The sequence below is a fragment of the Oenanthe melanoleuca genome, chromosome 3, assembly GCF_029582105.1.
Source record: "Oenanthe melanoleuca isolate GR-GAL-2019-014 chromosome 3, OMel1.0, whole genome shotgun sequence".
Lineage (NCBI taxonomy): Eukaryota > Metazoa > Chordata > Aves > Passeriformes > Muscicapidae > Oenanthe > Oenanthe melanoleuca.
In genome coordinates this window covers 66,600,855-66,624,351 of record NC_079336.1, presented here as the reverse complement: position 1 = coordinate 66,624,351, position 23,497 = coordinate 66,600,855, and the positions used below count along the sequence as shown (strand labels likewise).

Here is a 23,497-nt window from a genome sequence, read left to right as displayed (position 1 = left end):
TACAAGCTGTTAGACAAACATGTTAGATAGCTCTAATCATGCGACTGTTGTCATCAGAACATTTTTACCAGTGGATTCTAACAATATTGTGACTTAAATAAAAATATAAAGGTGGGAAATGGTTGTTTTAAAATGTATTTTCATCATATACTAGACAGATATTTCTTTTAAACTGCTTTGTTTTAAATCTGCAAACTCTTACCTTCCACCACAACCAGGAGTCTCCCCTACAGGTTCTGAGGCAATACTCATACAGCTAACACAAATTTCTATTCCTTGAATTTACATGAACTTGGCTTGAGTGAGTCTTATATGGGCTTCAATCAATTGCATTAGAGAAGCAGGATTTTTTTTTTCTAGGAATGCTAGCTCAAAGCTGGAGACAGTAAGCAAGCTTCTGTTTTACTCAACTACTTTCTGCTGTGTAGTCCAGAATAATTTAGGAGTTTAATCAGAGCAGCCACATTTCATTTTAATCTTTTTTCAAATATGAAATACACAACAGAGCCTATTACAGAAACCCCAATGCAAAATCAGTGCCTTTCTGACCCCTCTCCAGAGCAGTAATGGCAAATCTCTGAACAGTAGTCACTTGTCAGTAGTTTGTAGCTTAATACAGCAGCAAAGTAAAAAAATGAGGCTTAAATATATAGTGGATAATTTTCAAGGCAAGCAGAGCTTTTAGATAGTAATTGTTTGAGGGTTTTTGTGATAGAGTAGCAGCATATTCCCACATGTGTGACTTCCATTTTCATATGCAAGAAGGAAAAAACCCAATACAGCTTTAAGCAAAAGGCATGAAGACATTAAGAGGTAAACTAAAAGTTTGTTAGTAGCAAGCCAGCAGGTGGGATTTCCCCCACCACTCCATTGTTATCTTTTAATATCATTATTATTATATTTTTGCTTATTTCAGTTCAAGCTTTCTTTCTTTTTTCCTTCTGTTCATTGTCCTAGGTTTGTTTTAGCAGTGGATCTCTAAATGCAAGATCAGGATTCTCTTTCAGTAATGGGCTGGAGATTCCTTCTCCCCACCACAAGTGAATATCCAGCTGTTGCCTCCCATTTCTTACCTTGTCTCTCTGCTATCAGAACAAAGGCCTTGCCCCATGAACCTCTCCCAAACTCTGGCTTCCAGCATAAAGAGCCTCACATCCTGTCAGATGCCTCCCTGAGATCACAGTCTTCAAATTTCCACCCATCCGTCTGAGAATCCATGGAGAAGTTTCTTTTCTGCCTTTGCAGCTCAGACAGGTTTTCAGTGAGAAGGCAGATGGAAGAGAAGGAGAATCTGCTTTGAGAGCCATCATTTCATCCAAATTCTAGTCATGCATCTTATGGGAAGGAAGGACACATGCACACTTGTGCAAAGTGATATGCCTAGTTTCCCACTTCCCATCTTACACTCACCACCTTCAGTATGACAGACACAGGACATAGTCCATAAACAGAACTCTCCCACTACATAATTTTTAAAATGTGAAAGACAAGGGAATCAGCAGAAACTGATATGGAGCAAGGAATGAAAGATTCCCGAAAAGAAAGTTGCAACAAAGCTAAAAACACGTTTCTAATAATCTCAAAATGGTTTGATACAAAGATCTGTTTATTACCCAACAATGTGACAGTATATATACAAAGACAATGTGGAATGTGACATTTACAGGAAATTTAAGTACATCATGCACAGACACTATTGCAATGTTATTTTAATAGTTCCAGAATATTAAGCTGAATAAATATTCCTTGCTTCAAAAAATCATTTTTACTTTTACATAAAAATATATAATATTGCACTCTTTACAAGGCCAGCAGTTTTGCATATTGGTTTGTAACAAGTGGAATTCTACTTTATAAAAAAATAAGCCTTTGTGAGCAACACCCCAAAACAGGGAGCACAAAAGCACCCCAAAACCACAATGTTTTTCTTTTTTCTCTTAAACAAAGCACATCACATCGACATGAGCCAGGAAGCATTTCAGTCTGTATTTGGACCTTACAATAACATTAAGACAGAAAAATATGACTAAAGCCATCCCATACAATGCTGCTACAATAATATGCAGTTTAAAACTCAATCCATACAGTAGGCAGCCACTTGCTTAATCGAATCAACAATGAGCCTTTGTGTCTTGAACTATGAAAACATTTTTAAGTTTTTCTAGTTTGAAAAGTTCTTCAACCAGGAAGTCTCAAGAATTTCTGAAGACTATTTGGAATTTTCAAAACAAGTGTAAAGATTGCTTGTGTGTGTGTGTGACCTTCATCTGAAAATTTCATGTAAAGTGTTCTGAAAGCAGATGAGCATTAAACATGAGAAGATACAGCAGTTTGAATGGCAGTAGCAGAACATGTCAGTGATAAAAAAGCCAAGCAATTCAAAAGGAAAATGTAATTACATCAGACTTGCGTAGCATTCTTGCTTTACCGTTCGCATGACTAGTAGGCACTCAGTCAAGGTGCCAGGTTTAGAGGTCTTAAAATCCATCAACTGAAATACTAATTTTTCATGTGACCTAAGATTTCAAATTTGTTAAGCCGTTCACAGAGGCTTATGTTTCCCCCTCATAAAATAGCACCCAGGAGTACATAACAAATTCGCACAGTGTATCTGTGTGAACCTTTCCAAATTATCTGATGCTTACGAACATTGATTATTCAAGAAGTTAGATTCAAACATTTTACAGTGTATTGAACCTCAATGACACTACAACAGGAGCACATCTGTGCCTTCTTTAACACCTCTTTTTAGAGCTGTGGAAGATAAGCTCTGTGTGTACATAACAGATGTTCTGCCACAGAACTGTGATGGCCAACTATCACAGAGAGTTAAGGAGTTCACATTGCATTGTGATCTAACCACTGTTACATGATGCCATGAGGTATCTACCCATGAGTAAGACAAATTTTACTGTCTTCCATTGCAAAGACTATTACACTAACAGAGAAGATGGCAAAAATTACAAATATAAAGACAGCAGAAATTCAATTTTTTTAGCATTACAATACCATAAGATGGTGCAAAAAGCACCTACTAAGTTCTTTGCTTCTCAAAAAAAGCAATTTTAAGTGGTCATTGATTTTTAAGTTTTGGATTGTTTATCCCAGAGCTAACCATATCCCACTCAAATAATCAGATATACATATGATGACATTTCAATGGATATTTACAGAACTTGATGTTGCAGGTATTTTACATACTAAGAGGGGGAATAAGCATTATCAATTTTTTTAAATACTTCTGTCCAAGAAGTAATTTAAAAAAATACTGTTGGTGCTTCATACTGCAGCATTGAGCGTTTTTTAGTCACTTTGCTGGCATTGGATAATATGACCAGAGCTTCCTGCTGACCTGGATATGCTTCAAGTTTGTGCATGCACATATGCAATCTTGCAAACACTTTTAGGCTGCTCTTTAAACAAAAAATAACCCACCTATTCAGTCATTCTGGAGACATTCAAAGTACTTCTCAGTCCAGTTAAAAAAGAGCTCCTATAACCTACTGGGATTAAAGTGCATCAGAGACATGGGTTAGCAGCAGGCCCCACCATCACCCAGCCGCGTAGCTGCTGAGGAAGGAGTAGAACATGGGCAGCTTCAAGCGCTGCTGGTCCTTGCGGCACCAGGCGATGACATTCCCATCACTGTTAGCCGTGAACAAGTGATGGCCGTCGCAGGAAAATGTAAGGCTGCAAAACAAGGAGAGAGTCTGTCTTTATACCAAATGTGGCTATTTATAATGCTGGAAGACATCAAAGCCCATGAGAGTTCAGCCAACAAAGACAAGCTGTCAGGGGAGGCCCAGTGCCTACATTAACACAGCAATATGTTTGCATATACCTGCTTATCCATTTGTACCCAAACAGGCTGAACTGCAGCTTTGGCTAGCGCTTTTAACATCCCCTGCAGTTTAATACTCATTTCTTTGCAGTGTCACAGGAAAGGGCAGGATTAGTAGCAAAATCCTACCCTCTTCCCTTCTTTTTCTGAGAAGAAAGGATTTTCTGCAAGAGCTCAGTGCCCTCTGAACTTGCTTTGCTGACAAAGGCAGAAACTAAATCCATCAGATTTCATGGCACTGCACAGGACTTTTGTTCAGATGGGCATTTCTTGAGCTGTAACAGGGCTAGGAAAGCTCTTCAGTTATGCCATGGGTAATGTTAGAGAGCATGAAGGACAGCATCCATTTACTGTCACATTTAAGCAGGAAACTTTAAATTATTCAATAGCTACTAAATCGTTATCAACAAGCTCTGTGAAATATGCTGCTTAAGGAGGTAACAAAAACAGACACTGTCAGGCAATCTTTTTAATTTCTAAAAGAGAAAAAAAAAAAAGGCAATTTGGATTTTAAATGGTATTTTACCAACAGTCAAAACAAAAATTTTCAGAATCATTTGTTATTATGCTAACATTAAGATAAAATTTTGGCACAACTCTAAGACCTTTGTGCAGACTTATGTACCACTGGGGATATCAAAGACTCAATCCTTTGACCATTTTCTGAAAACACTTTGGCACGAGAATTCTGCTCATCTAAATCAAGGGGACTCAGAGAAGACTAACAACACAAGCACTCCAAAATGGGAGCTTCCAGGCTACTCTGAGTTTGCCTCTTTCTCCACCATTTCCCTCCAGCATCAGAAAAAATGGAAAAGGCAGCATTTACATTTAATTCTGAGGAAGAAACACTCTGTCTATTTCAGTCTGGCATAGTTAAGATTTTCTCATTTTAACACAGATTCTGAGGAAAAAAAATTTAAAATAAGAGGGCTAGCTATTGTTCAGTTTTCAAGGGAATCCTGCTAACTTCCATCTGCCAGCAGCAGAACCTAGTTATTACTGTCATTACAAATACAGTACACTTGTGCTCACTTTGCTTTCATGAATAATTAGTAGGTTTGCATTGCTCTTTTTAGACATGAGTGTTTACCACCTATTTTCATGTTCAACACTTGAAACTATTTTATTGTGGGGTTTTTTTTTTTTTTTTATTAGTTTGGTTTTCTCCCCCCCAGCTAAAGAGAAAAATGCATTTGCTGTATACTTAGGATCTTTTTACCTTACAATAGGTTTGGCTGACTTCGAAAACGTTATTTCTCGTACTGGCTTCAAGTCCCACGTACTCCACAGTCTGAAAGAAAGAGACATTTTTCTTCACACTTGCTCTTACAAATACTTCAGTGATAAACAATCTATTTAGCAACTGCTAAGACTGGGAGCTGAGTAACAGCTTGTCCACCTTCTTTAAAGCCAAATACCAGCAGGATCTTTGGCTACATGCTCTCAAACTGAGCCTAAGTGATAGAGCATTTTAATAAACATTTCAAACTCTTACCTTACAACTCCATTTTCAAGGCCTCCTGCAATCACATTGACAGACACACCTTCAGGTTGGTTAGAGAAAGCAACAGAGCAAATACTTTCCCTGCAGTGCACGTGTCCAACCAGATCACCATTAACTGTCCAAAGTCTCAAATCACTGCCTCCTCCAACTGCAACAGAATATATAGCACGGGAGTATTATGAAAATAAATCTAGACCAGTTATGTCCATAATATTTAAATATTCCGTGGTAAAGAATTCAACTTCTTGAGAGTTCATTAGGTTTAAATGACTGAGTGATATGTGCAATTACTTCTCTCTCTGAGACAGGAAGCACACATAATGCCAAGTCACTGCAGTAATTTAGAAGCTATCACATCATACTTATGGAACTGCAGTGATTTAGAAGCCATCACATCCTATTGATGGAATATTTTACTTACAAAGCACTATGCAAATTTACTTTTAATGACCAAATTTCATGTACTAACTGGGAAGGCACTAAGATAGAATTCATACCATCTAAGCAGTTGGTTCTCATACCTTAGCTTGCATTTTAAACAAAATACTTAAAAAATAGCAAGCACAGTTCTCTTACCTGGTTATCTGGCATTATTTGGTTCTATCAGTGAGCTAACAAACCAATTACTGCTTTTGCCTTGAAAGGAATTGTCTTAAAAGGAAATGTAATGTCCCTTACTAACTAAAGAATACAATGTTTTGCAGAAAAAAATGTTTTGTGAGCTACAGAAACGGACCTGAAAGTCTCCAAGTAAGTTTAAAAACCTAAATATTGGTTTTCTGAAACTACCAGAATAATGTCCCCTTGTCCTTTAATATCCCTTGCCTGTGCACTGTAATACACGATACTCCCCTGAAGAATTGCACCTTTGACAACAAATCTCTGTTAAAATGAAAGCAGCAAACATCACAAAATGTGAGTCTCTCAGGCACGTTTGAAATTTCAAGTCTTTTTATAAAAAGACCAAGCTGTTTGCCTTTATATCTCTACATTATATTCAAACACCTGCCTAATCACTTGAGAAATTTGTGTATTACTGTGTAAAAAAAAGGAAAATGAGGCTCCTGTGTGACTGAATCCTCAGATGATTAACACACACTCAGTAACTAATTTAATTACAAGTCTCATGATTTATTTGGTCTGCAAGTCAAAACAGCTTTCTTGACTGACAAATATACCTGAATCACAAACTGTTGCAATATCACCAGTGGTTTCACTAGCTGAAACTGCAGTCACAGGACTCTTGTGCCCAGCCAGACTCTGGACGTAGCACAGCCTGAAGAAAACAAAGGGAACTAGCCTAAATATCAGACTCAAACACAGAAAAGGTCCTCTGAGGAAAATATTAAAGAGAATTACATTAATTTCAATCAACATTTTGCACAATCATGGCATTTTTTGTATTTACTGTAAAATTTTAGCACCTTTTATGAGAAAAAACAGTAAGGGTTTGACTTCACAATAATATATACACAGAACAAATTCAACTAACTTCAATGGGGCAAAGACACCCAAGAACAGGAAAACCTGTATTTATAAGAAAGCTATGGGAAAGAGTTACATGTTTACTTGTACCTGTTCAAATCCCATATTATGCAGGTTCCATCTTTGCTGACACTTATCATTATACTGTATGGTTTGCACACAAACAAGCTTGTTATTTCTGCTGTGTGTCCATACAGATGGACTTGCGACTCCATTTCTATCTCTGAAGGCTGAAAAACAGCAAGTTAAGACAATCTGTCATGAAAAAGAAAATTAATGTCTCTTTTTCTAGACACAATAAGCCTAATTTAAGTCTTAGATTTCAAAGAAAAGTTCCCATTGCTTTTAATATCATCATTTGAGCAACTATGTTCATGCTTTATTATGTTCAACACTTTATAATGTGATAAGACATAACTGCCGTTGATGTTCAACTTTGCTTCCAATGCTTTAGCCTCAGCAAATGTATTGATGTGACCTGATGAACCGGAATGAAAAACTAGTGTAGTTCTGTCTCAACTACACAGCTTAATGTTGGCTGATTTGTTTTCTGCAAGATTGCTCTTTCCAGACAGTGAAATGACAGTTTTCAATATTCTATCATCTAGTGGAAGCACTTGGAAACATAAAAGGAAAATCCAGCTTGGAAGTCATCACTCTCTGTACAGCAAATTACCAGGAATTCCTCAATTGGTGCCAAGTTCTTCAAAGATACCAAGTTGGAAAAACATGCAGGAAGTCAAGTTTAAATACAGAAATTGCTACGTAAAAATTAAAGCTGCAAAATTTAACACCAAGCAACACTTTTTATTCAAGTCGTATAATTTGAAATTATTCAGACTTCCTGAAAACTGGCTAAGATGAAGGAGCTGCTTAATCAGAATGCTAATGCTTTATTTAAGACAACTTGCTGTACAGAGATTAGAATAATCTTTGTAAAGGAAGAGAACAGTTTTCTGCTTGTTTTCTCACCCAAATCAGAGCACATCATCTGCATTTTTGTATGAGGGTATAAGATAGCTGGCTATAGCAGGTCTACAAAAAAACCTTGAAAGTTCAAAGAGGCAAGATAAAATTAAACATAAGCTCAAGTCACAATTTGCAGAAAATTTACATCTTTGCACTAAAAGGGCCAATCTAATATATGTAATACTGCAAAAAGCAGTGCACAGTCTGACAACAGAAAGACCTGCTAGTTTGCTCTTGCTGCTGAGCATCTCATCCATGTAAGACATGTACTTTATGAAAGTATCCAGGTGTCATTCTCACTGACACCTCACATATAAATATTCTTCTTTAATCCTTTCTCAGTTAAGAGAAAATTATACCAAAATTTTCTATTACAGCAACAAGACTTGTGTTTTTATGAAGAACTGATTTTGATAACTTTTTTACTCTGCTACTTCCACTTCCTTTAAAAGCGTTTCCTCTTGATCTGCATTTCAACACATGAACTGAAAGCAGCACCCACCTTTAGCAGCTTCTCTCTACCACACTAATAGCAATAGTTTATTGATTCATATAGTAACAATATTGCAATGAGACAAGCTAGAATTCTAAGACCAAGTGTAAGTTCTTAAGTACTTATTAAGTTCTAACTTACTTATAAGTACGTTACTTATAAGTTACTTATAAGTTATTAAGTAACTTAATTTCTAATAAGTCATAAAATAGGTAGTTCTCAAGACTGAAATGTTTTCCCCTTCTTCCCTGTTTTTAGGAGACAACCCCTAAAATGGTATCTAGATGTAAGAAAACATGCATATACATATCTATCTTTAAACAGCAGCTCTTTCTCCCTAGAGCACTCAAATGGGGAATTGAAATGATCACTTCCCAGTTTTACTCAAACAGGTCCTTCAAGTGCACTCTGCTTGCAAGACACCTCTAACAGTCAGCAAGTGAAGGCTGAAATAATGTGTACAGCCAGACACTTGTGGCTGAGGGGCTCATGCAGGTGTGACATTGTCAGCACAGATCACAGTGTCAAAGCAGTACTTCATGGGGTTTTCACCACCACAAGGCAAGGAAAAACAGAGCACCTGAAGCACAACATGGAGCCATTTCTGAATTCTGACAGCATGCCTTTGAGCTCCCATACCAAATTAATAACAGATCTACTTCATGCCCATGCACTGCATTTATACAAATGTGAAACAGGGCGAAATATCCATGTTTCAAGTACTGCATTATAACAAACTGTTCACTTTATCACTGATCAGCTGACAAGATGTATACAGAGCAGATGTCAGGAAGCACATTTGCATTCCCTGCAGACCTGACTTGGGTAACTGACTCAACAACAGGAGCTATGAAACTGACGCAATGTCCCTCTGCCTGGGGCACAAACCTGTCAGTGCTGAGAAATTCAGCAAAGATGGTCTCAAGGAACATCATCTGTGCAGATGAACAAAAATCACTTTTTTCTAGGAAACAGAAGGAACTCAAGAACTATAACCCCACTGACTAGAGTTTCTTTTCAGATTTGCAGAAGGCAAGTATATTTAATTTCTCTTAAAAAAAAATAAAAAATTAACTGGAATCCAAATCTCAGTACAGGTTATTTAGAAGTTCTCTATTCTGGGGAGCAGTTAAGGTGCCTGACTTATGATCCAACTAACTAAAGCTCGCAGGGCTTGAAGCTCTACTTCATTTTCTATACTCAAAGTGCTGCTGAGCTTAGGAAATATGAGTGGCAGATCACCAGAAACTGGAAGAAAGCCAAGGGGGAAAAAAAAAAAAAATCTTAATCGCTGTGTTTATGCTCTTCCTAGTCTAAGCATTTGCTGTTTGCCACTAATGAAAACAGAAAACTGGGTAGGCATAGCAGATCATACCAAGGTTCTCCCTACCTCATGCTAATGTAGGGATTCAAGAGCATCAAGGAGTACACCGCCAAATATGTTTGCCAATACCTGTATCAAGCTACATCTAGGAAATCAATTTAGTTCAGTTGTTGCTATGGGTAATACTGCAGACACATCTAAAATGCACCGCTCAGAAAATTGCCTACTCTTTGTTAAAATTATGGAGAATAGAAGTAACTGCTAAAGTAAGTATGGAACATTCAGATGGAAGCTTCAAAACTCAGTCAGAATCAGATTTTTAATTTGGAGTTCTATTTATACTTTCTATTTATACCACACTTATTAACAAACAGTATTAAGGGACTCTCTACTACTCTCAGAATTTTCCACTAACAGATTAAATAATGCAAGTTACTTTCTCCCTTCCCTACTCACAATTTTTCCCCTTGGAGAATATGACAAAATAAAGAGGCTTGGTGGATAATATATACGCTGTCTGAGAATGCATCCTGGTTCTTGGAGTTAAAGTGCTTTCTGCATTTGAGTTGTTTATTTTGGAGAATTGCATTCCATAGCTTCAGTTAAAGTATTGAAAGGCTCTGTTTCCTTCACAGAAGTTACTCCTTAATGCAGAGAGCTTCAGAGCTTCACTGTTCCAGACAGCTTCAGTTCTAGGCCCTGTCCTGAACACAGTCAGAGCATGTTGTGCACTCAGGTGATAAGGGCTGACCAAAGCTTTATGTAAACAGCAGCTTAAGAAGAACATGTAAGCAAATGTGCCAAGATGTCAGAGGAGCCTTCAAAAATAAGAACTAAAAACATATGTAATTTCTTTTAGCAATTATCCAGAATATGGCTCTTTTTCTCATTTTTCCTGCTGAAAAAAAAAAAAAAAAAAAAAAGACTGGAATACTGAATACACTGAATACTTTATTATGAATTCTATCCAACATAACTTACCGTATTGCTGGTGAATCTGTTCATATACGCTGTGATGACACCAGATTTGCTACCTGTGAACAGCTGACAACTGTCTGGCACCCAAGCACAACTTGTTACCTTGAAAAGACAACCCAAAGCCAAGAAAAAAATCAGACCAGAAAAACTATTCTAACTGCTGTTTTCATTCTGCCACAGCATTTAGTCAAACTGATACTTCATTAGTCATCCTATGAAAAGCGATGTAAAACACCTAAACAAAAGAAATCCAAGAGCTAAGATATAGCTACTCTAGGTTGCATTTGTTACTATTTCAGAAACAGAGTAAAGAGGGAGTTTTATGTAGCCTGGAATTTAGAGCTAAAGAGCAATGAACTAGTGTAGACTTCAAGATCATCCACCAAAATCTTTTTATCAGGGTCTTACCAGTCACTGGATTGTGGCAGAGATCATGCAGCTTTTCCTAACAATCTTTTAGACCATCTTTTTAAATGGATCCTAAACTACAGTGGAGTTGTTCTTCTAACATGAAGCACCTATACGTTTTTTCTGTATTGATTTTTCTTGGGACAGAACTTAAACTTTTTCAAATTCACAGCAATATTCTACAGGAAGGAAAAGCTACAAAAATCAAATTAATTCAAAAGGAATCTTTATCTAGTATAGGAAAACAAGGGAACAAGATACAACAGCAGAGCCATGAGGAACACATTCCAAAGGAAATCAAAAAGATTAAAAGCAAGAGTATCCCACTGCCAAGTCAAGCCAATACTTAAACCACCAATATTAAACAGAGACTGATTTCATTTTACCTGATGGAGCTGTGAGCTCTGTATAAAATTTACTGGAGGCTCACTTTGCTTGCTTTTCAGTCGTAAGATGTTATCAGCATATCCCCAGCTCAGGATCGCTGACCACTGAATGTCAGTGCTGTGCATGCTCCTCACACCTGAGGGAAGGCACACAGGATTGTGTCATGTGCACAGCAAGATTCAATCACTTTAACAGCCAACAACAAAAGTCTCAGGTTCATGTTTTATCACAAGCTAAAATATAATCCCCCCCTCCCAAAGTTTCAAAATAAGGTCTTGTCTGTAATGTATTATAAACAGTTTTCAGAAACTGAACAAACATTCCATCTTCTCCAAAGACAAAGACAATCTGTAACCTGGACAAAACTTTTTTGAAGAAGAGTTGCATCTTTTGAGAACAGAGAAGAGGAACAGACAAAATACCTCCCACCTAGAGAAATGAGTGCTTGTAACTCCAAGGAGAGTATTACTTGTTTTTTGTTGACTAAATGTGAAGTGATTTATTTTTAGAAGGACTGCAGTGTAAGCCACCAAGAAAACAAAAGATTGTGAGAACTTTTTTGTACATTCTCAATAAGAATCCCTCCAAGCAGTTTAACTGAAAGCAGAAGATTCTTCACCTCTGCTTTTTTACTGTTAACTTTTCTCATTGTCTGCCTCTAAAATCCATTTCTTATGTTTCCTTTCTGTTGCCACATGAGTTTTCATCTGTTCTTCAGTTCTTGGACCCAATCTGTTGGCAAGTTCCAAAGTTAAATTCTCATGCTTCAGTCACTTCAATGACAAATATGAACTTAATCACAGAATGCCTCTACTGTAGTTTTGAAAATTATAAGTAAAATCCACACTCCAGTGAAGATACCACACGTGGAAGCTGTTAATGGAATTATAAATTAATCTTTGGCAAAAGCAACTAAACTTGGGAAGTTTGATGAAAAACAATAGTAGCATTAGATTTAATTTTTTATGGCTCATTTCACATATATTGTGTATATAGAGAATAAGCACAAATTCATACCTTGCTCCTTACTATATATCATCAAAAGGCAAAACTTGCTGGACAAACCACAGATAGCTTTAGTTGGTAGAGCCTGGAGAGAGCCAAACCTTTCTCCATGTGGTTGGCTAAAGCAGACAACAGGGTCTGGAGCACTTGGGGAACCAACATATTCTCCCCACTTCAAGCCTTTTATCCATGGTAATGGACTCTGAAACAAGCACAGACAAGGTTCAAATAAATAGAATTTTCAGAAAAGCATAATTTCATTAGTAATGGAGAATGATTCATGACAGTTTCCTGTAAGCAATCACAAGGTAAGGACAGCTGAAGTCTTTACTCTAACACCACTAGAAAGACAAGTTCATAGCACTTTAGTACCATCAGTTAAACTGTTAACTTTAAGGTAGTTCTACTCCTTTAAAGGAGTAGGCAGCAAGCTTCTAGTTCAGTGTAGTTTAGTGAAAAATACAGATCTCTAAATCCAAGGATGCAGTTTCTGACTGGACTTCAGGGAAAACAAGTGCTTGAAGTGAAGAAAGTTTAATTGTCCTACAGCCAGTGAAAAAGCTGAGGATGGAAGAAAGCACAGTATGTGTCTGCTTGCTATAGCTCTGCACACAGATTCTACAATTTATCACTGAAAGTATAAAATTGGTTAACTTAAATGCTTTCCAACACTTATTTCCCAAAACCAAGATAAACTCAGATCTTCGTATACACAAAATATCACAAATGCATGAAGTTAATTTTCACTATCACTTACTAATTTTGTGTATTTTCTTTACAGTACAAAATAGCAAGTAGCACTTTTGGGAAGAAAATTCAAAACCAAGGGTACAAGGTACAACAACGACAGCACATGGATATTAATTAAACCATTTTGCAATTGAAAATTACATACTGGATAAATTATTTCTTTAGTGTGTTCTCTGGTTTCTCTGAAAGCAAACTGCACTAGTAATCCCATGGCAGCAGGAAGTTCTCCTTCCATGATAAGCCTGGATCCAGGTCTACTAACGTGTGCTGCATGAAACAGCTGGCGAGGCGTTTGCCCATATGTTTTTATCATTGTTTCAAGGGCTCTTCTCTGAACAGGATCTTCAACAGCAGAAACATCCATCCCAAAATAGGTCTACAGACAGAAAAGAAAAGGGAGGGGCAAGAATAAGCTTGCCAGGTTTGTCTTTGGAAAAGATTTTGCAACACATACACACAAATTCAGAGGCAGACTATTCAGCTGTTTGCTTAAGGTGTGGACCAGAAGCCATCCCACAATGACTGTGCTGACTAAAGAGCCACTGAGAGCAGCAATCTTGTCACCTCCTCTTTATTGGAATAAACTACCATTTTAAGGATTATCACATAACCTGCTCCTACATATGTGCCATGACTAATTTCTGTCAAAGAGGTTTTCTTTGAGACCTTCACCAATCTGTGCAAAACTGGAAGGGAGGGTTGCTGATGATAAACAAAAGAACTGGAAAGAGTTGGAGAAGTTTGTTTTCATTACCTCTTTTTAATGAGCATATTAAAGCTCTCTTTTGGAGTAGGGAAGGACAAAGAAACCTCATACTTCAAGAGAGTGGAAATTTTTTCCTTCGATTTGTCTTTTTCATGCCTCTCCAATTGTGCACCACACACTTTTCCTCAGTCACACCAAAGGCCTTGACTTTTCACTTTAAAAAATGATGAACACACAAACCTAATATTTGAAGCTCATGGTACTAACTAAATCAATACTTAAGCACAAAAAGAGTAAAACAAAGGGAAGTATTTGGATGGCTACTTGAAAAAGCCATCACTGCCAAACACTACCATTTTATATGCTTTTCCAGCCAAAGAACAAACACTCAAAACATTTAAAAGTAAGGATTGAAGCTAAAGAATGCAATTCAAGATATCCATGTTGCAATTAACCAGTAAAACTCTGGAATTCTCTACATCAAATGAAGACTTTTTTGAAATTAAACTTACTGTAGAGAAAAATGCTCATTAGAGTGACAGAACAGGATGTGTATGAAGGAAAACACCATGAGCTCAGGACTATTTAAATCCTATCAAAAGCTGCAGCAGCACCTGCCTAAATTAAAGGCTTTTGAATTACGAGGAAGCAAATACACACAGTTACAACAATCAGAATGCTGCAAACAACTATCCACAAGGTCTAAACCCCAGACCTGATCATCCCCCACACCTAGCTCAAGGCAAGAAAGACGAACAAAAAAAATCACTAAGTCTCACAATACCCCCTGGGATCTTACAGTTCAATATTGAAATGGTTAAAGCCTTCTCTTATTCTTCAAGATTTCACGAGTGAGGGATCTTGTTTCATGCTTGATGTTTTCAAGCAAGTCAGACCAAACTCTCCCCCATCAAGTTACTAAGGACAGTGAACAAACACACTGCTTAACAAATACTTACTGCAGGATGAAAGACATTAATAGCCTGAACAGAGGCCTTGCCTTTTTGCTTATAACCAAACACCAAGTCAATCCAGTGGCAGATTGTCTGAGAAACATGATCAGACTCCAAAGCCTGACGATGAATCAAGATGAACAGACGAGGATCGTTACGGGCCCAGGGTGGAAGATTGACGTGGTTAACTCTGTCACCATTTTGACGCACACCAAAATCAAAACCTAGAAGCAAGGGAGTGAATATTCCAACATTTTAGTTTTACACAAAAAACTAAGGTCTACAGGGTTCTACAAAACTCAACAATTAAACACAGTGATTAGCAATCAACAAAGCAGCATCCTTAACAAGTCCCTCCAAAACACATTCAGCTGTACTCATTCAAATGGAAAAATAAGAAAACAGCAAACTCCTTTGCCCTGCTGACAAAATTAGGGAAAAATTTAGCTTAATTCCTACATAACAGTTTTTTTAGCATATCCCACAAATTTGTGCCAGATTTCTCCCATATATCTACTACTTAGCATATTCAGCCAAGGTATATAAATGTTCTCAGTTTCAACCCATAAGCTCAATCACATAACTCTTTTGGGTATATAGTTGTGTTGTCCTCTTAGTATACCTTCTCTGTTAACTAGAAAGTCGGGAAGGTAGAAAAATTCTGGTATAAGCTCCTTTACGTCAGTCATTGATTCATACGAAGAGAGGCGCCAGGTTGTATTGGTAGAGTGAAAAGTTCTGTCTGGGATGTCAAAACTTTGATCTGTAAAGAAATCCAAACTCAATTGTTACATTGATGATGGACACTAACAGTTGCACATCTGCAACTTCACGTAGTTAACTGCTCTCTAGTTAGCTGAGAACATTTAGAATTCTCTTATTTTAATTGCTATGTGTTACACATGAGCTGCAAGTCAAATAGAGGTCAGCTTTTTATGCTACAGAAACTAAGGTATAAACATCAGATGACCAGGTTTATGGTCTAGCTTGATAATTTCAACAATGGAACTAACTGTTAAAGCATAGCAGGTTTAATTTTACCAGGCTCAGCAATCTGTAATTGGAAAATCTATGCTAAATAGGGTAACATATAGCATTCCTGGGTTTTTGGAATAAGGCCCCAATGTAAAAGACAAGCAAAAGCAAATGCAACCTTACCTTGATAAGCTAAAAACATTTTAGTAAAAGGTGGCAGCCTAACTAGGAAATGAAGTACAGTTCCACTGTTAGAATAATGAGATCCATAGTGATATGGTTGTACAGGGGGCATTGGATCATCCTCTCGTGCTCCTTTACGGTACTCTTCTTCTAAATACTAGAAAAAGAAGAGAATAAAAAAAATAAAATCACAAACTTCCTCCTTAGATGCATTCCAACAACAAAAATAGGAGCTTTTCTAAATCGCTCAGGAATAAGCTCTCAAACTTTTCAGAAACATACATTCAAAAGTGATCTGGAACCAAATACACTTGTAAATATCTGAAGACAATCCAATTAAGTATCCAAGTCTTTAGCCAGTTTAAATGGCCTATTTTCCATTATTTATTACTTTTTGCTTTTCCCCACTCCCCCATCTTGTTTTCTAACACAGCAGTCACAGAAAAAACAGTGTTTGCAAATAATACATTAGAGCACAGTGATACAGACAAGTTTTAAAGTCCAGCTGCAGATGCTTTAATTCCCCAGTATGTTACTATTTCCTACAGCCTTTAAAACATTTTCAAGAGAAAAAAAAAATCAAAAAGCACCATTATCATAGTAGGGCATGTTAAAATAACAGTACTTGAGGGAAAACAGCCTTTCTCTTATCAAACAGAACAAATAGCTACAAATTCCATCAAAGTAATGCCAACTAAACAGCAGTAAATTATCTTCCTGATCTTTAGGGATCTTTAAATGTATACAAGCTCCAATATAAGGTGGTACCCATTTAAATTCTTCAAGAGTACCACATGGATGGGCTAAATTGATTTGTGATTTCAGGTAGAGAAAAAAACCACAAGTTCAAAGCATTTTATAAAACAATTCCCAAGAAATGTTTCCTGTTACTGGAAATAAGAGTTCGGTAGCCATGTAATACTGTATTTGCAGTTTCTTCTCTGCCAGTAAACGAATGTTACAAAAACTAAAGCCACTGTGTCATTTATAAATGGGACAAAGGCAAGAAGTTATCCAAATTACCTTGTAAGTATCCACATAACGATCTTCTTTTTCTTTAGACTGCACAGCAATTGGTTTGACCAGGTTTCTGCAACAGAAGCAGTACTGATATGTTGTAATTCTTATTACAATATTGATTCACATCATTAAGAATAACACCTTTAACATAATACTTTGGAGGTAAGTTCAGAAAATAAGAAATCAACTTCTAGTTAGTGCTAAAGGCACACTCAGATCCACAGCACAGTAACAGACAAGCAAATGCCAAGCACCTCAGTCAAATCAGAGGCACCCTATAAATGCAAAGACTTAGTGCACACAAATGTTAAATCAGCATAACAGAAATTTATTAGGGTAGGACAATTTACTTGAATCCATTCAAATGAAGACTGATTTTGTAACTGGCCAAGTAATTTACGGTATTATTTCCTTTTGTATTTAATTTTTGCTAATTGGCCTGGAAATCTGTAATAATAGTATTTTAAACATACAGCTTCTATTTAATTCTGTGAATTATACATATCTTACACTGTTGTAGTAAGCCTGATACACTGCATTTGAAGCTACAAACCTGTTTTATTTCAATATCTCAGGCAGAGCAGCCACTTACTGTAAAAGCATAAGTTATTAGAGATAAGACTTGCCCCTGAAGTTCCATTTGTGTGCGTGTGCAGTTTAGTACAATTAAGCTAGAAATTTATATAGTATGATCAGTTCAAGTATTTGGAAAAAAAGAGTTTTATGCATTCCATATTACCTATATACTGAGGGATCATTTAGGTCCAGCGTTTCATTGGTGTAGTCAGAAAGTATAAAAGGAAATACTGGATATTGCATGAGATCATTGAAGGAACGACCCGCATGTTTGTTTAAATGAGTCAGATATTCAAAGTTAGTAATCTGTCCTGTGCACCACAGGTGGGTCAAAGCAGTAATGTTTCCATATTCCAAAAGGTTAGGCAAATTGTTAGTCAAGATGTTGTGGTACACATCATCACGGACCTAGAAGAAAACACCATAGATTTAATCACACAATTTAAAAGTTTAAAACTATCAAGAGTAAGTTTCTTTCATTTTGTATATTTCCAGGTATCTGCTGTAATAGAATAATGTCTAGTATCACTAAGATTCTTTAATGTCATAATATATCAGAGATGTGTTTTACAACATGCCTATGATTGTCCAGAAGCCTAGGCAAGTTCTTACAAAAGTATTAGGCAGAATTTAATTAGTCCATGCAACAGGTCTCCTTAAAAACCTAATGCATGAATATACATATTATAAAACCACAGTGAAATGCTTTGGTGTATTACTCTGCATTGGTGCCACAGTACCTTTGTGTTATCAAAAGCCAGGAGTAAAGTTCTGCCATTTGTTAGAAAGATTTCCACAGCATTGTCTCTTAACTGCCACCAGCGCTTATGAACTTCCTTAATTTCCTCATAGGTCCAAGAAAATGATGCTGGCTCAGTTTCTCCATGAAAACTCTGTAGAATTTGCAATTTAGAAAGTAATTTTACATAGTAAATTTTCCAAACAAGAAACTGTGTAATGCAGGCACTTTAATAACATTACAGCATAAAGCAAACTTTAAAACACTGCTGTGATTTTCTTTAGCTACTTTCCCCATCCTCCACTCTCCTCAAGGCAGTAGGTAAAGCATGACACATGCTCCTCAGCTGCTCCAGTTCCCTACCCAGCACTAGGAAGACATTTTCAATGTCTCTTAAGCTAAAAATATTGGACAGCCGATCAGAGCAAGCAAACCTTTGCTGCAAATCCCAGCTCTGACAGTTCTGTGAAGGACAAAGCAGTTGGTAGCTTCTTAAACCACAGGAACTGTTTGGTAGATGCAAGAAAGAGCTCTGTAAAAGCAGTTTAAAGCTTTCAGTAATGCAATCCATATCTTGATTACTTTTACATGTCTGTTAGATGTGTAAACAATTTACACATCAGAGTCTTCATGTATCAGGAGGATTAGCTCAGCTCCCATTTCCTTCTTGAAACAATCCTCTTGCACAGAAAAAGGGAGGAGCTAAAACATCATATATATTGTAAAATTCAAAAATGAGATGCTGTGGAGCATGATTCATACACCTGTGCCTTTCTCTACTTCATACTGCTCCACCTTCCACTAAGGCAAGTTGTCAGGTGCAGATGAAAGCAACTGTGCATTTTGCTGATGAACTCAAAGCAATGGACTGCAAGATGCAGGAGCCTCTCACATCACCTGTTCCTCATTCCCTCCCAGTCCCAGATTTTCTTTTTTTCTGCTATTTTCACCAATTCCATAGCCAGGGTCAACAGAAGCAACACAAACCAAACTCATCCATTTGGCTAGCTTTGTCCAGAGATCTCTAACTCTAGTACTACTAGCACTGAAATTGCTGAAGAAGAAAACTACTCGGCCATAGTTTGGAAAATTTAAAGCTGGACAATATGTTCTAGCACTTACCGAATTTTCAATTGTGTCTGAAGCATTATCTTCAACAAAATACATGCCACATTTTCCTACAGCAAAAAATAGTTATGAAAAGGTACATGATATTGCACAATACCTCTTTGGGTTATGTAGACAGTATTCAAGAGTTAAGAGTGCTAAGAATAGTATCTGGGGCAAGACAGTACTTGACAGAAATACAATTTATCATTCCACATCTTTTAGCAAGTGGCCTGAAGATCTTAAAACTTACTGGCAGTTCAAAGAGCACTCATGAAAACAGTGGAGAAGAAAGGCAAAACTGATATATAAACTATTTAAACCACAAAGCCAGGCAACAGCTCAATTACTTATAATAAATTAGCCAGGTTTATATATACAGCAGACTTACACCAAAAATATATTTCTAAAGACTGAATCTTCTACTTACCTAGTAACAGTTCACCAGCAGTTTCTCTAGAAGGTGCTACACTTACACATCTTCGATTGACTCTGAAATATTCCAAAGTAGAAATGCTTATGGATTATGGAAATGCCTATCCTTATTGATTTATGTACCTTTCAGCAAACCTAAAACCAACCTAAACCAAACAGCCTCCAAGGTTACAGCTGAAGGAAAGCTGTCCAACAACATGACTAATGGTTCATATCCCAAAGAAGGAAAGAAAACAGAACCTCAACTTTCTAGACTTGCTTATGAGTGTATTTGTACTTATTTCTTTGCATGACCTCTGCAGTTATTTTAGGCTGCATTAGTGCCTGTAACAGGTGGCAAATTGAAACAACTGCAGAGCTGAATAATGCAGTTATAAAAGCAGAGAGGATGGAAAGAGAACTTGCTTTTGAACTCTGATGGAAAGACCTACCAGATCTTAGATATCTAGGACAGGCAGTTCTACTAAGCAAAAACAGGAGATCTCATCAGGTTATCCCACAAGTCCTATCTACAGCACACCAGATGGTATTTGGTAGCTCTAGTCTTTTGCTTTTGAGTAAAGCAAACTGCCTACTATTTTTGACACTAGCCTCATTTCCCACTTTATTTTTTAAAAAATATTTTTAAGACAAAAAAATGTTTTTTAGACAACTGTTTTATTTGACTGGGAAAAGACAGAAAAGGGAAGCAAGTGCCATCCAAAACTTACCTTATATGTTCACTTGCAGCTTTGTCCTTAACAGTAGAGGAGTGAGAAGAATGTGTTTTGTCTTCAAATAAGTAAGACAATGGAGTTTTTATCATACCTATAAAGACATGAAAAATAATAAGGTAGTAACAGTCATTACAATTCAGACATGATGCTACATTCAGCATTGAAAATGTTTTAATTACCTTCCTGTTTTTGCCTGTCTGGGAGAAGGTATTTGTTTGGAATAGTTAGGTAGCACCTCTGCAAGCGGCGTCTCTCTCTGTTTGGGCCCTCTGTTGGATCCAGTTGCCAAGAAGTTGGATAATAGACTGGGTCATACCAGAGTGCTCTGATAAAAAGATACATATTACGAGTTTGTCAACAGAGGCAGTATATGTGCTTATTAATTCTGTTCTTTTTTAACTAGTAGAAAGGCAGAAGTTGTACAGAAGTACACTGTGCAATTATACCTGAAAAAGTATTAAACTGATTTCTGTAGTTCATTTTCATGAGCTATTCCACTGAATGACTTTTCACAAGCTGCTACTGTAAGACTGTTCTTGAAGCTACTCACTCTAATGAAGACAGCAATAGAATGCATCCAATGCTATTTTGAAAACTCTGCTGCTGCGAACATGAGATAATACTAGTTCTACAGTGGTGAAAATACCATAGTTTGGTTTCTTGTCAACATTAACATCCTTTGTTATACACTGTTTAGTGAACAGAGTATCTAGATGCTAATGTGAATAACATGACCCAAAAAATATTTTTTTATTCCATCTATATTGTGCAAGATTTGAAAACTTCAGGACACTCTTCATTGTATTAGGCACAGCAAAATGTCTATGACGAAGAAAACTGTCTAAATGGGATAGAAACACTACTTGGCTACTGATCCTAAAAGATAAGGTAAAACAAAGAAATCAAGTCTTTTACAAGTCTAACTATCAGATGGTTAGCATAAGCAATTCCAATTTTAATATCATCTCCATTTCACATGCCTCTGAGTAGAATGAGAAGTGCATGTCAGGCATCAAGTCTCTCTCACTTTCTCACCGAGATGAGAAAACTCACCGATCATGGGTAAGCTGCTGAACAAGTTCCTGCCAATGTCTGCTGGCACTTAGCTCTGCCTTATACATCCCCCTGATGTGCTGGATTACTTTCTTCCTTTCCATTCCTTGTGACAGCGACACAGCTTGTGTGATGTCTCCAGCTATTTTAGAAATGTCTTTAGATTTTGTATCTAGACGCTGAAAGAGACTGAGGAGAAGAATTATGTTCTAAAATGCCAAATAAACAGTGAAAAGGGAAAGACACCAAAATGCTTCTCAAAATACAATCAGTTTGGCAGTTGATATGTAGAGTTCTTTTTACAGCAGAACAACTTAGCCTACATAATGAGATTCATGAGTACCTTCTGCTTCTTAGTCATCAAAAAACCTATTACTTTAGGCCAAAGACAAGCCAGTCAGAAGATCAACAGCTATGTATTAACGTGCTTGACTAATTCATGTATACTCATTACAATCAAAATCTGGAGTAAAGACACTAATTTACCACTGATTAAATCTCCTAAGTCATTTAAATAATAGTCTTAACACCTGTCTGCATGGACTTGACTAAGCTGACCTTTACAGCTACTGCACTTGCCTACTTCAAAGCACATTGTGTGTGCATCTCAAATCTGATTTTTATGGCAAAGCCTCCAATTTAGATTAATGAAAAGCTCAATCTACTACAATGTATGGAAATTTACAATTATGCCAAGGAGCAGTAGTCTACATAATTCACAAAAATATTCAAATTGTATACTGAATACAATATTTCGTTAGTTGCAGGGACATTTAATTGCACAGACCACAGCAACAGTGACTGGACAGAGGTATAGTCAGAAAATTAAGGGTGAAATGCCAAATGTGCAAAAAACCAATTTGGTATTGAGCTTCACACAATGCCATTTATTATGCAACCTACCAAAATGCATATGCCTATAATATAACAGTACACTTAAAAGCCCAAAAACTAGTGATGCTGTAATTTGAAAACCCCATTGATAATAATCACACAGGAAACTTTGCAATCGGAAGTGCTGAACAGAGAATATTTCTCAAAGTTCTCGCAGCCCCTCTAAGGTACTTACTTCTGCCGATTATTAGCCATCGTCTTCTCCCACGCAGCTTTGTTTACACCTTCTTCCATCTCATATTTCTTCTGATCCTGAATGGAAGTTTTACACATTACTTTTCTCAGATGGACAAAATAAAGAAGAGGAGGCAAAAGGGTATGCCAGTTTTAAAAAGGAAGAGTGACAAAACTGTTCAGCTGATATCTTCACAGCATTTAAAACCAGCAAGGCTTCATTTTGGTTACTGCCATTTTATTATATTTATACACAATTTTTCTCTTTGCAAGAAATCAAAAATTATTTTCTTGAAAATAAGAGATACTAGTAGCTTATTATGAACTCCCATCTTCCTCTGAATTAAATAATATGTTTAACCAAGAAGCTTGTGAGCTTACTGTGAAGAGCTGAAAGTATGTGAGAGAATTATTGAGAACCCAAAGAGAATTCCCAAAAGAATAAGCCATGCACCAAAGAACAATATGCAGTTAAACCGTGATCCCATATAAAACAACTGTCTCAAATACACCAGATTTTAAAGCAAATTTTTTATTCACAAACCTCTTTCAAAGCTTTTATTAAATCCGGTTTCGGTCGTGGGCTCAGTGGAATGCATTTATAACCACAACTTTTCAATGTATTCATTAAATCTCCTGCTGCTCTTTGCTGTTCTTTGGTCATTCCATTGCTGTGATTGTGCATTAACTCATACAAATAGAACACCAATTTAGGCCCATGCTAGAAGATGAAAAGAAGGAAAGAGGAGAATACAGCTGTATGGTCATGCTTGTTTCCACAACACTGAGCAGTATTTTCCCCTCTACTTTTATTTCTTT

At 36.8% G+C, this 23,497-nt stretch overlaps 1 protein-coding gene across 1 annotated transcript in view; it reads right to left on the bottom strand.

Moving 5' to 3' along the window:
* Nucleotides 1-1,585: 1,585 nt before the first annotated feature.
* The window catches only part of LYST (lysosomal trafficking regulator), a 75,873-nt gene continuing 53,961 nt past the window's right edge, over nucleotides 1,586-23,497 (bottom strand). Inside the window, exons 32-53 of the mRNA XM_056488213.1 lie at nucleotides 23,223-23,399; nucleotides 22,680-22,756; nucleotides 21,611-21,799; nucleotides 20,737-20,882; nucleotides 20,552-20,648; nucleotides 19,837-19,898; nucleotides 19,422-19,477; nucleotides 18,301-18,453; nucleotides 17,724-17,968; nucleotides 16,988-17,054; nucleotides 15,965-16,121; nucleotides 15,429-15,569; nucleotides 14,813-15,030; nucleotides 13,293-13,523; nucleotides 12,410-12,599; nucleotides 11,392-11,528; nucleotides 10,601-10,699; nucleotides 6,924-7,063; nucleotides 6,527-6,624; nucleotides 5,340-5,496; nucleotides 5,064-5,135; nucleotides 1,586-3,690 (exon numbers count right to left, since the gene is read on the bottom strand). Of these exons, the coding sequence (XP_056344188.1) occupies nucleotides 3,552-3,690; nucleotides 5,064-5,135; nucleotides 5,340-5,496; nucleotides 6,527-6,624; nucleotides 6,924-7,063; nucleotides 10,601-10,699; nucleotides 11,392-11,528; nucleotides 12,410-12,599; nucleotides 13,293-13,523; nucleotides 14,813-15,030; nucleotides 15,429-15,569; nucleotides 15,965-16,121; nucleotides 16,988-17,054; nucleotides 17,724-17,968; nucleotides 18,301-18,453; nucleotides 19,422-19,477; nucleotides 19,837-19,898; nucleotides 20,552-20,648; nucleotides 20,737-20,882; nucleotides 21,611-21,799; nucleotides 22,680-22,756; nucleotides 23,223-23,399 (3,048 nt within the window). The 3' untranslated portion in view covers nucleotides 1,586-3,551. The remainder of the gene's footprint in view (nucleotides 3,691-5,063; nucleotides 5,136-5,339; nucleotides 5,497-6,526; nucleotides 6,625-6,923; nucleotides 7,064-10,600; nucleotides 10,700-11,391; nucleotides 11,529-12,409; nucleotides 12,600-13,292; nucleotides 13,524-14,812; nucleotides 15,031-15,428; nucleotides 15,570-15,964; nucleotides 16,122-16,987; nucleotides 17,055-17,723; nucleotides 17,969-18,300; nucleotides 18,454-19,421; nucleotides 19,478-19,836; nucleotides 19,899-20,551; nucleotides 20,649-20,736; nucleotides 20,883-21,610; nucleotides 21,800-22,679; nucleotides 22,757-23,222; nucleotides 23,400-23,497) is intronic.